Source organism: Hyperoodon ampullatus (genome assembly GCF_949752795.1).
Source record: "Hyperoodon ampullatus genome assembly, chromosome: 1".
Classification (NCBI taxonomy): Eukaryota; Metazoa; Chordata; class Mammalia; order Artiodactyla; family Ziphiidae; genus Hyperoodon; species Hyperoodon ampullatus.
In genome coordinates, this window is record NC_136914.1 from 124,540,620 (window position 1) to 124,553,972 (window position 13,353).

The 13,353-nt window shown below is 48.8% G+C and overlaps 1 protein-coding gene across 1 annotated transcript in view; it reads left to right on the top strand.

The window, feature by feature from the left end:
* The window catches only part of PCGF3 (polycomb group ring finger 3), a 33,946-nt gene that overhangs the window by 12,292 nt on the left and 8,301 nt on the right, over positions 1-13,353 (top strand). Inside the window, exons 5-6 of the mRNA XM_079718772.1 lie at positions 3,326-3,436; positions 4,319-4,407. Coding sequence (XP_079574898.1) covers positions 3,326-3,436; positions 4,319-4,407 — 200 coding nt within the window. The remainder of the gene's footprint in view (positions 1-3,325; positions 3,437-4,318; positions 4,408-13,353) is intronic.

Genomic DNA, 13,353 nt, shown 5'->3' on the forward strand with positions numbered 1-13,353 from the left:
GATAACGGTTTGTTCAAAATAATACTGGCAGCAGTGCACCCGATATGTATGCCTATGTACATATTGTATTGAATATATATCTATTTCAGTTTCCTCAATAAAAATTCTGTTCTCTCTTCTGTTATGTAAGTACTGATAAAATGTCTCAGTTTTGGTGTTTAGCTTACAGAGCCCCAAATATTTACTGTCTGTCCTTCACAGCAGCGTCTGCCAGCCCTGGGCTAGAACTCTGTGATGTGGGATCCTTCCTGTTCCTGATCCCGGGGAGGCATTCAGTCTCTGACCTGCAAGCCTGAAGTCGGCTGCAGGCTCCCGCATGCCCTTCATCAGGCGCGGCTGCTGTTTGTCAGGGGTGGATGTTGGATTCCATCAGATGCTTCTTCTGCATCTGTTTTGATCATCCCGAGGTTTGTGGTGCAGTGAAGTACATGTGCCCAGGGCAGTGTTACTTTTCATAAGCCTTTCCTCCCTCCCCTGAACTCACAGCATCCTAGTCATACCACTATCATAATTTTCACCCCAAAATGAGGTCATATTCTGTCTATAATGTTCTCATAACAGTTTGTTGTAGAGCTGCCCCACATCCATAAATATGATCTGTGTCATCTTTTCTATTGGCTGCAAAGTATCCACTGAATAAATGGCCCACTCTCTTACCCCAGCGTAGCAGATAAGTTAGATTTGTCTTGCATGTCAGCTGTCAGTAGTGGATGGTAGTGGTATCTCCAGTGTGGTGTTGAGAAGGGTTCTGAGGCTCTGTGGCCCTGTCTGGAAGTGTCTGCTGGGACAGAATGAGTCTGGCGGGGAGTCAACTCTTCTTTTTTTTTTTAATAAATTTCATTTTATTTATTTAATTTTTGGCTGCATTGGGTCTTCGTTGCTGTGTGGGCTTCCTCTAGTTGTGGCAGGCGGGGGCTACTCTTCATCGCAGTGCGCGGGCTTCTCATTGCAGTGGCTTCTCTTGTTGTGGAGCACGGGCTCTAGGTGTGCGGGCTTCAGTAGTTGTGGCACTCGGGCTCCGTAGTTGTGGCTTGTGAGCTCTAGAGTGCAGGCTCAGTAGTTGTGGCACACGGGCTTAGTTGCTCCGCGGCATGTGGAATCATCCCGGACCAGGGCTCGAACCCACGTCCCCTGCATTGGCAGGAGGATTCTTAACCACTGCGCCACCAGCAAAGCCCCGGGAGTCAGCTCTTCTGATTGGCCCAGCCCATGTTGTCAGACACTTAGCATTTAGGTTGTTTCTGTTACTTCACTGTTGCAAATAAGGTTTTATCTTCTTATGCTCTTACCTGGTTATTTCCTTCGGATACATTACTAGCAGTAGAGACTTTTGAGTCAGCAGTTAAGTTTTAAAATATTTTTTATATATATGCTGAGGTACTTTCCTAAAAAGTTATCCCAGTTGACATTTCTACACCTGTGTATATCTGACATTAAGTATTGTTATTTTTCAATCCTTTTTCATTCTTATAGGTGAAAATTAAAGAAATGGAAATTAAAACCAGGTACAGGCAGACCTCGGAAATACCACAGGTTCAGTTTCAGACCGTTGCAGTAAAGCGAATGTCACAATAAAGTGAATCACACAAATCATACGAAAGTGCACATAAAAAAGTTATGTTTGCACTATGCTGTGGTCTATTAAATGTGCAATAGCATTATGCCTAAAAAGCAATATACATCTTTTAATTAAAAATACAAAACAATTGGGCTTCCCTGGTGGCGCAGTGGTTGAGAGTCCGCCTGCTAATGCAGGGGGACACGGGTTCGTGCCCCGGTCCGGGAGGATCCCACATGCCGCGGAGCGGCTGGGCCCGTGAGCCAGGCCGCTGGGCCTGTGCGTCCGGAGCCTGTGCTCCGCGGCGGGAGACCACAACGGTGAGAGGACTGCGTACCGCAAAAAAAAAAAAAAACAAAAAAAAACAATTAAAATAGTAACATCAAAGATCACTGATCACAGAGACCATAACAAATAAAACAATAATGGAAAAGTTTGAAGTACTTCGAGAATTACCAAAACGGGACCCAAAGTGAGCAGATGCTGTTGGAAAAAGGTGCCGACAGACTCGCTTGACGCGGGGCGGCCACAGACCCTCACTGCGTTCCAAGTGCAGTGTCTGCCCGTGTGTGAAGTGGCATCCTGTCCACCTGTCAGGTGAGGAGTCCCTCTTCGCGTTGATCAGGGGGGCTGTTACCTGCAGACCCCGCCTTCCCTGAAGGACAGATAGGAACGGGCTCCCACCACCAGCAGTGCGTTTCAGGCCTTCATTCCTCTGCCGGCATTTATGTGACTGTTTAAGGGAAATGTTTCCTTTCAAGCCGATCCTAGACTTTCCAGACTTGTGGTTTCGCCGTCTTTGGTTCCAGCGCCCCCGGCTCTGGGCTGGCCTGCGCTCATCAGTTCAGTTCTGAGAGGCCTCCCTCTTTCCGTCCAAGTCCGCTGTCTCACACTTTTATTTTTTCCTGCACAATCAGATATTTTAGAGTGTCTGTGTGGGTCCAGGACGTGACCACGGCATGTTCCTGGCCCTCGCGGAGCTCATGGTGTTTAGGCGAGACAAACGTGCAGGCGAAAAGTGCCACTAAGCTTTCCTTGGTCACCTGCACATAAATATTTTTCACAGCATGACTTACACATTATTGGTTTGAGCAGCTTGGGTTTAAATTTCCTTTGCTACCTCCCGTGTGGCCCTGGGTGGTGACCATTGCTTCGTTACGTGCATGTGAGCTGTACATCAGTAGCCACCTTGTGTCACGGAGTCGGCCCTTCCCAGGAATGTGCGAGGGTCCAGACTGGACCAGCTGTCCTCTTGCTGCCCGGCCCAGTCCCCACTCAGTGGCTGGAGGCCGATGGCCAGGGCAGGAGGCCGCGTGGTGCCTGTCGCCCCCGTTCAGTAAAGACCCTTCCCCTGTAGTGAGTGGCTCCGTGCCTCCAGGACTCAGCGAGCTGTGACCGCCAGCCACAGACGCCAGGGAGTACTGGTTCCCCCCCCGTCGGGCACGCCTAGGGGCGGCCACAGCAGGGGTGGGGACCGCAGCCCTGCCTGGGAGGGGCCCGCGGGGCTGTGAATGCGCGTCCAGAGAACCAGCAGCACCTCCACTTGGGGGGCTCAGGCCCCAACCCGGGACGCGTCCCACGGCCCACAGCTGGCAGCAGCTCCAAAATTTGAGGGGGCACGGTCCGAAGTTGTTATTTTCTCACAAGTAGAAGTCTTCAGACTTTTAATCCAAATCTTCAGTTTTCTTCATGTGATATTTGTGAGCAGAATTTTAATATGATCCATTGCCTACTTAAGATTAAGGATTATATATTAATTTTTAATAGCGGAAATGAGAAAACAGAGGGAATTCTACCACAAATTAGGCCTGGAAGTGCCTGGAGACATCAAGGGCGAAACCTGTTCTGCAAAACAGCACCTAGATTCCCATCGAAATGGTGAGTGAGCTGGGTTTTATTTACTAGACCTTTTGCTAAGAGCCCCTTGTGTCCCTCCCACTCCCCCCTGCCACACAGATTCTTGACAGAGGTGTGGGCAGGTGTCAGCATCACTTGGTGCTGACGGTAGCAGGTGGTGCTGAGAAATGGGGTCTCCGACCGAGGAGTTACGTGGTGGGCCAGTGAGAGGAAGCCTGAGGGGGTGCCTGGAGGTGCCTGGAGGTGGGGTGTGGAAGGAGCACGGGCATGCGGACGGCGGGCCTCCCAGGGCTTTTCTCCAGGCTTTGTCTGTTTTCTCGCAGAATGGCCAAACCCCACTTTGGCTATGACGTAAAATTAATGGTGCTTTAGAATCTGTACATATCATAACGACTTATTTGAATCTTTGACGCTGTGGACCACACCGATTCCGAAGCCCCTTTAGTCCGCCGTGTGCATTTCTAACAATGTGAGCAGGAGGGACAGGCTTGGCTGTCGGCCTGGGGAAGTGGGGGCTGCAGACTGTGCGAGCTTGGGGCCCCCAGGGAGGCGAGGCCAAGAGGCAGCTAGGGAGCCAGGAATCCCGCCTTTCCCTAGGTGGGGTCTTAACATTTAAAGCCGAGCCAGAACAGTGAGAGTTCGGGGATGGCCCGCTGCCTGGCGTAGTTGAGGCGCGAGGCATCGATGGTGCTAGGCTGGCGGGGCGCCTCTGCCCGGACACATGCCACTGGCCCCGAGGGCACAGCGCGTAAAGCACTGTGGAGAGCAGCGCTTCCCCAGCTCTCAAGTGTGCAAACTCTTAATACAGTGGGTGTTTATAGCGTTCAAGTGTATGGTAGAGTTAAAAAACAATGGTTTAACACTTTGGATTCATGACCCAGTATTTTCTGTTTTTGCTAAAAGGAGAAACCAAAGCGGATGACAGTTCGAACAAAGAAGCGGCAGAAGAGAAGCAGGAGGAGGACGGCGACTACCACAGGAGCGACGAGCAGGTGGGCGCTGCCTCGGCCCCCAACCTTCCCACGGGGCGCTTTCTCGTTTAACAAAGAAGGAGGCCGAGAGCAACAGACAGTACAGACGTTAAAACGTCAGCAACTTTCTTAGGTTTTCCTTCCAATTCCTTCCTTTACTTACCTTTTTTTCCTTTTTTTTGGCCGTGCCGCGTGGCTTGCGGGATCTTAGTTCCCCGACCAGACCAGGGATCGAACCCGGGCCTTCGGCAGGGAGAGCACCAAATCCTAACCACTGGACTACCAGGGAATTCCCATTCCCTTCTTTTTTTAATTGCCAAAGTAATGCATACTCACTGTAGAACATTTTAGGTATAAAAAGTTTAAAGTTCAGCCTCCAACCCCCGTGGGTATCTTCAGCTCCCCGCAACCCCAACTCCAGGTTGTGCTGTGGAGAATGTGGGGCAGACATCTTCCATGCAAAATAAGGTGAGAATGTAACCTTGAGGGCGCTATTCATATGTCACTTACTACATTATCAGATTAAAAAAGGAAAACTAAATCATCACAGTGATGCTGTAAAAGAGTTTGATAAAATCCCGTATCCATGTCTATGGATCTTTTTATTAGAGTACCTTGACTCGACAGCTACGGCAGTCGTCACACTTTATGATGGAACAGAGTTGTCTCATGAGTGTCAGAACAAGAAAATGTCCCTTCTCAGCTGTCACTCAGCATGAATTGGGGGATCCAGCCCAAATAGTTAGGAGACGGGAGAACGTGAGCCGGGCGCGCCATGGCTCTCAGATTACACATCTTGTGACGTGGCACCTCAGACAGCACAGGGAAACTGCTCGTTCGGGTGATGGGACCAGTGTGTCATAGTCAGACGCTGTGGGCGGCCTTGTTCACATAACTAATAAAAACGCTGAGGCCGCCTAACGAGAGATGTGTGAGGCTGAAACAAAGACACGTTCTTCTTGTGGAAGAACATAAGAGAAAACTGAATAGTTGGGTGTTTCTGGATGGAAGTTTGACGTTAATATGTGAGTTCTCCCCAAATTAATCTCAGTGGTTGTGATTTTAACCATTTATTATAAATAGGAATTTAACCAGCTGCTTCTGAGCCTCATCTGGGAGAGGAAAAGCTCGGGAATAGCCATGAAAACTTAGGGGTATTGGCTGTATCAGGGTATATATGTAGCATAGCTACCCACACACATATTTACACAGACGGACACCTCGGGAGACACTGCGGTTTGGTGCCAGACCACTATAATAAAACAAGTTGTGAATTTTGGGGGTTTCCCAGTACATATAAAAGTTATGTTTCCACTATGCAGTAGTATATTTAGTGTGCAGTTTCGTCATGTCTAAAAAACAACGTACATTGCTTAATTAAAAGATATTTTATTGCTAAAAATTGGTAATCATCATCTGACAACGCAGGGCTGCCACAAACCTTCAGTTCATAAAAAACACAGTATCTGCGAAGCACAATAAAGCAAGGTCTGCTTATATCCACCTATCTATATATATATACATATTCTAATCAGTACATATATATTTAATAAGTAAAACGTGTGTATGTGTACACTTATATTTATTAAAGACATAATTAAATAGTGTGGTTTGGGTATAAGAATGGAATAACAGAACCTTAATTTTCCAGTTTATATGCTTCTGTGTTGTTAAAACATTTCCACGAGCATCACAGGAGTAGAAGTGCGTCTGTGTGGAATGCTGGGTGTGCTAGATGCATTTCACGTGAATGGAGAGAAGAATAAACATTGGGGTGAAGGGCACCCCTCTGGGGCCCATGTGTCCCCTCTCCTGGGCTCTGATGAGTTACCTCTTGTTGGACTTGGAGGCCCTGCCGGGATCTGGGGTCGGGGCTGCCGGCCTGGCCCCTCCAGGCACAGGGTGGGCCCTCTCGCTTAACCCCTGCTCCGTCAGTTTTCACTCTCCAGTGTTTGTGTTTATCGTTACTAATATTTCCTTTTTCTTTTTTACCCCAAACATGCCGAAGATTTGTCTATTTGATCGGTTGCTTTCAAGAGCCAGCAGCCTGCCCAGGGTGTGGGCCCCGCTGCATCCCTGTGGGGCGAGAGTCAGTGCCAGGCTGAGCGCCGCGCAACTGGTCTGTCACTGCTTTGAGCCGCGTGCTCTCACCAGATGGCTTCCAGTAACCGGGACGTTTGTTTCCTCAGACATTCCCCTTCCTCAGGAGCGCACTGTTTCCCCCGTTCGGAACTTGGCAGGATCCCTGTCCCTGGGAGGTCAGGGTTTTGGGAGCCCGTCTCTGCTACCATCCTGTGTCTGGTGTCCCACCTTCTCCTCCCACTCGGGCACCCCGCTCTCCGCGCTGCCTTCTGGGACCCTGAGCCCCCGGGCTTCAACTTCAGACCCCTTCACAGCTGTTCTTCTCTTTTTCAAATAAGTTGTTTTGTTGTTACTTTAGTTCCAGGCCGCTCCTCCCGAGAGCCTGCCCCCTCCATCCTCTAGGGCAGCTGCAGGCCCGCCAGGCAGGGCCAGCTTCTTCCTCCTCAGCCTGTGGGGTGGGCTGCTGTTGATTACACAGGCAGTTTCGAGGGTGGGGTTGACTCCCCCACTTGCTGCCATCCCCCCGCCTCCTCTCCGGCATCGGGACCCCGGCGGCTTATCTGCTCCTGGCTGTCCCGGGCCTGTTCCTTGCAGGACACTCTGTCCTTCCGGTGGCTTCGTCCACGGCGGGGCTCAAAGGGGCTGTGCTTGGGAGTCTGTTCAGCCGCCTGTTCCGCAGTGTCCCTGCCGCCCGCACCGTGTCTCCCTTGGGAATCAGGTGTCCTGCCGCCAGGAGGGGGGCGCCCGGTCGGTCGGCGCCTGGCCTGCCCTCCCCCAGGACGCGCCACGCGCTGCCCACGAGGACCACCGCCCCGTGGGGCTGAGGTGCCCTGGGGTCGGGGCGCTCGGAGCCACGGGGCGGGGACGCGCCAGGGGCTCCAGGTGTGGGGAGCGGGAGGAGGGGAGAGGGTGGGCCGGGCCCGGAGCAGGGTGGTCAGACGAGGCCGCGGAGCAGGGCTTGCCAGGCAGGGAAGGGCCTGGAGCGTGGGCAGCGCGCGGCACATGGCGTCAAGCGCTCAGCCCAGGAAGGGTTAGAAAGCAGCCGCGGGACTTGCTGGGCTCTCCAGAGACTGTTTACCGAGCGGGTGTCCCAGCCGGTTGGTATGGTGTAGCCACAGACCACAGAGCCCAGAGAACAGATGTCTTTGTGCAGCTCCCTTTTCTCAGGTAAAATTATGCTTCCGAGTTTTTTTGAGGTGCGTCATGTAGCCGCTTCCTGTAGGTGCCGTGTGACACAGAACAGCAGTAGGACCTGCAGTGTGTCCTGTGTTGCGTGCATAGCACACGCCACGGGATGAGGATTTCACTGTTTTCTGTCTGATGTTCTGATTATTCCAACCCTCACAGACTCCTGCGTGCTGGCCCCAGTCTCCCCGGGCAGTCCTCCACGCGCTGCCCGTCCCAGACTCCCTGGGTTCTGCGGGTCTGTTTCCTGTCCATCTCCAGCTCCCGGGGAGGGGGATGTGGCTCTCTCGGTTCCTTTACATGCAGATCGCTTGTTATGTTCGTGGACCTGTGTGTTGGGTCTTTTGACATTTTCTCAGTCATTTTGCGGGAATTGGCCTACACCTTTTTCATATGCATTTGTTTAGTTTTGGTATCAAGGTAGTAAGTCTCAGAGCTGGGGATAGGCTCTCTTTCCCCATTTTTATTCTCTAGGAAAGTTTGTATGAGATTAAGAGCATCAGTTTTGTTGAATGTTTTGGTTAAACTTCCTATATAAAGCCATCAGATCTTGGTTAATTCTTTTGGAGAGGGGTAGGAAGATTTTTAACTATCAATACAAATTAAATTTCCGTAATGATTTCAATCCTACTCAAATCTTCTGTTTCTTTTTTAGTTCATTTGATCAGTTATATTTTTTCTAGGAAACTTTCTGCTTGGATTTAGGTTTTCAACGCTTGGGGCATGAAACGGTTCCTAGAATTCTTTGCTTGTCTTTAGGCCTTGCCACCTGTGTACCTATTTCTCCGTCTCTCTTCCTGGCATCACAGCATGCCTCCCGCTTTCTTGGTCGTTGTTGCCAGAGGCTGAACCACGTTCTTTTCTGTCAATCGCTCCTTCCTTCTGTTCTTTCTACATTCCCTCTTGTTCTTTCTCTAATTTCTTGAGTTGAATTTTCATATAGTTTCCATTATACTGTTAGGTTGTAAATATTTTGAAATGATCATTGTGATTTCTTTTTGACCCACTAGTTATTTTTTAAAGTATGCATTGAAAATATTGAACATCAATTCTTACTAAAAAGCTACAGTAATCAAGATGTTTGTTTTAGGTGTTAAGGTAGACTTTTAAGTCAGTGGAACCAATTCTGGAGTCTAGAAATAAGCCCTTAGATTTAGGGTCATTTGGTTTTCAGCACAAGTGCCACGGCCCTTCACTGGGGAAAGGATAGTGTCTTCTTCAAGTGGTTCTGGGACAGTTGGACGGACATCCACGTGCAGAAAGGTTCATTTGTGCCTTGCCTCACACCACATACGAAAGTTAACTCAAAATATAAGAGCTAGGGCTTCCCTGGTGGCACAGTGGTTAGGAATCTGCCTGCCAATGCAGGGCACACGGGTTCGAGCCCTAGTCTGGGAGGATTCCACATGCCACAGAGCAGCTGGGCCCGTGCACCACGACTACTGAGCCTGCGCTCTAGAGCCTGCGAGCCACAGCTGCTGAGGCCCTGTGCCACGGCTGCTGAAGCCCGCGCGGCTGGAGCCCATGCTCTGCAACAGGGGAAGCTGCTGCAATGAGAATCCCGCGCACTGCAACGAGGACCCAATGCAGCCAAAGATGAAATAAATAAAATAAAATAAATAAGTTGATTAAAAAATATATATAAGAGCTAAAACTTGAAAACTTTTATAGGAAAATCTGAGAGAAACTGTTTAGGGCCTTGGGTTAGGCCTGTAGTTCTCAGATCCAAAACCAAGAACACAACTCAGGAAATAAAATTGGTAAATTGACTTCATCAAATTAAGAACTGCTGCTCTTGGGAATTGCCTGGCAGTCCAGTGGTTAGGACTCCACACTTCCACAGCAGGGGGTGTGGGTTTGATCCCTGATCAGGGAGCTAACATCCTGCGTGCCGCATGGTGGGGCCAGAAAATAAAACAAATGAAACATAAAAGCAAGCAGCACTTTGAGAAAAGAAAAAAAAGAACTGCTACTCTTTGGGACCTCCCTGCCGGTCAGATGGTTCGGACTCTACTTTCTCACCGCCGAGGGCCCATGTTCAGTCCCTGGTCAGGGGACTAATGACAAAAAAAAAAAAAAGAATTGCTGCTCTTCAAAGGACTCTATTAAGAAAATTTTAAAAGGCCACAGACTAGAAGAAAATATTGTCAAATCACATTTCTGCAAAGGACTTGTATCTATAATATATAACTCTTATAACTCAATAAGAAGATAAACAATCCAATTAAGAAATTGACAAAAGATTTCAGTAGATATTTCACCAAAGAAGAATTACAAATGGTTAATAGTCACGTGAAATGATGTTCAGCAACATTAGTCATCAGGGAAATTCCAATTAAAACCATAATGAAGGGCTTCCCTGGTGGCACAGTGGTTGAGAGTCCGCCTGCCGATGCAGGGGACACGGGTTCGTGTCCTGGTCCAGGAAGATCCCACATGCCGCAGAGCGGCTGGGCCTGTGAGCCATGGCTGCTGAGCCTGCGTGTCCGGAGCCTGTGCTCCACAGTGGGAGAGGCCACAATGGTGAGAGGCCCGCGTACTGCAAAAAAAAAAAAAGAAAAAAAAGAAGAAACATAATGAAGTAGCATTTTGCACTCACCAGGATGGCTTCAATCAAAAAGACAGCCACTGACAGGCGTTGACGGGGATGTGGACAAATGGGAACCGGTCAGTGGTGCAAGGTGCTGCCATGCATCTGAGTCTCACACTGCTTTCCTGTGTGAGAGAAGTCAGACGGGAAGACTGCGTCTTGTATGATCCCATCTATAGCCCGTCTAGGAGAGGCTGGTCCACAGACACAGGCCAAGGGGTGGCCACGTGGGGTGGGGCGGGCTTGACCACCAAGGCTTCAAGAGTCTTCAGGAGCTAATGGGACCGACCTCAGGCTGGATGGTGGTGACGGCTGCCCACCTCTCTAAATTTACTAAAAATTACTGAATGGTATACTTAAAACATGTACGTGTACATTATACCGCAATGAAACGTTTAAAAAGTTACAAACATGCCTTATCTTTGTGCGTTTAAATAGGTAATACATTCATACAGTCCAGAGGTTAACATTGTGTGGAAGGTTTAAATGTGTCACTGTTCTGAGTTCCCCCACGTAGGTCACACTCCGTGGTCACTCCTGCGTTCACACAAACTGAGCCTCCTCGTCGGGTGACACGCCCGTAGTTGGGGAACCTGTGCCCTCTTTACCTGGTCAGCACCTCTGATGGGCACGAGACCTCTCCGGCTGGGGTACAGGAGTGCAGCCGGCAGCCCTGCCCGTGCCCATGTGGCTACCGGTGCTGGGTTTAGGGTTCTGTGTGCGGTTGGTTCCTGCCGGGGTCTTGGGCCTATTGCTTTGGCCCTGGACACAGACGCCCATCTGGTCCGTGTGCCTGAGGCTGGCAGAATTCAGCATCCCTGACAGAGACTCTGAATCCCCACTGCGTTGGGGACTTCTAGTTCTCATCATTCTGTCTAAGAAGTTTGTTACTAGGTGCATTCAACTTTAGAAATGTTTCCCATCCTTAGGGAGTTTTTTCTTATTAAGAAATTTGTTTTATGTAATAATACAGCTCTGCCTGTTTTCTTTTTGGCTGATATTTGCCTGGTATTTCAGTTTTTTTAACATCTTTCTTAAATGTGACACTTTTTACAGCAGAGAGCTGGGGGTTTTTTAAAAATCAAATCAAAATTTATTCAACTGGCAAGTTATTTTACATTTACCACGATTGCTAGTAAAATTGGGTTTATTTCTGCTTTAGTTTGTGCTTTCCATTTATATTTTTTATGCCCCCTCGCTTGAGTCCCTTATAGAATTAATAAATTTTATTTAATCTCTTTTTTGCCTCTGATTAGCAGGTTATATGTCCTATTTTTATTATTTTAGTGCTAATGAAATTCTAAAATGAATGCATTTTTTAAAAGTCCAAAATTAATATGAGTCTCTTCCTGTCCCTCCTAAACAACACCAGAGCTTGCCTGCTCTCTGGGCACCTCCTAAACCCCAGCCAGTCCATCCACTTCAGGCTTTTTCTTCCTGAGCTACATCTTCTCCTACTTACGTTCTGTTTTTGTTTGCAGATGACTTTATTCATTTCCACTCTGAATGATAATTTAGCTCTTCCTTCCTGTCGACTCAGTGTCTGGGCTCAGTGGCGTGAGCGCCAACCCTGCCTGTGGGCCCACCTCTGTGGCTGCCCTGGGCCTTGGCCCCCTGTGTTCTGAGGGGTCGCCATGTCTGTCTGGGTGCAGGTTTCCTCTTACTTCCTTTGTTTTGGGTTCTTTTGCTTCCTGAATTTGAGGACTTACATCTTTGATCGTTTGGGGGGATCCTTAGTCAGTATTTCTCAAATCTTGCCTTTCCCGTATTTTCTCTTCTTTCCTCTAGAACTCTTGTGATGTGTTTGTTAGACTCTGATCTGTCTGCACGTCTCTTACCTTTCTTTTGTTTTCTATTTTAATTGATATCTTTGTCTCTATACTTACTTTGGATAATTTACTCAAATTGATCTTTCAGAAAATTGATCTGCCTTCAGCTGAGACTAATCTGTGATTTGACCATCCATTGAATTTTTAATTTAAGTGAATAGGTTTTTTATTTTTAGAAGTTACATTTGGTTATCTTTTATACCCGCCTGTTCTTTATTCTTGGTGTGTTATGTTTTTAATTCCTTCTTTCATACCTCTAGTAATTTTAGACATACATACTTCCGTTAATTCCTTTGTTAATTCTTTTGTCTGAATTTTTGGGGTCTGCTTGTGCCATTTTTTGTGGCTGTTGCTAGAGAATTACTTGCCGGTGAGTGAGGTGAGGTGAGGTGTCTAAGGTGGGACTTTCTCAACTGTGGCCAGGGCTGTCCCTCCTCAGCAGATTCCCTTCTGCATCTGCCAGGCACCACCTGATCCTAGAATCACTTTTACTTAGTTTGTTGTCTTGAAGTTCCTTGTCACACATCGAGTACTCTAATCCCACTGAACTCTTGATCTTCCAGAATAGAACTGTGAGCTTCAGACTTTGTGCCTTTGCTCAGAGTACTCTGTTCTCTAGTGAGTTTGCTGTCTTCTTCAAGGCTGAGCATAATGTTCCTCCTTTGTAGACCTTCCTCGATGAAGGGTCCGTGGTGCCTGCTGTGTGCGTGGCGTGTCTTTCCTTGTCATTCTGCAGAGCACTTAGCACAGCCTCTGGGGAGACGTGTGTGTGTCCCACCGGCCAGAAGCTTTTAGAACAGGATTCCAGTCTTTGTCGGTTTAACTCTGAGGCCAGCACATACTGCCACAATAAATAAATAATTCTGGGGTTTACTTTAAAGTACTGTGCTAATAAGACAGAATTAATAGTGTTAGATTTTTATTTCACAAAATGGCAAATAGTAGGGCTTCCATGGTGGCGCAGTGATTGAGAGTCCGCCTGCCGATGCAGGGGACACGGGTTCGTGCCCCAGTCCGGGAAGATCCCGCATGCCACGGAGCGGCTGGGCCCGTGGGCCACAGCCTGCACGTCCGGAGCCTGTGCTCCGCAACGGGAGAGGCCACGGCAGCGGGAGGCCCGCGTACCGCAAAAAAAAAAAAAAAAAAAAAAAACTGTTTACTATTTGACTTTTTTTTTGTGGTACGCGGGCCTCTCGCTGCTGTGACCTCTCCCGTTGCGGAGCACAGGCTCCGGACGCGCAGGCCCAGCGGCCATGGCCCACGGGCCCAGCCGCTCCGCGG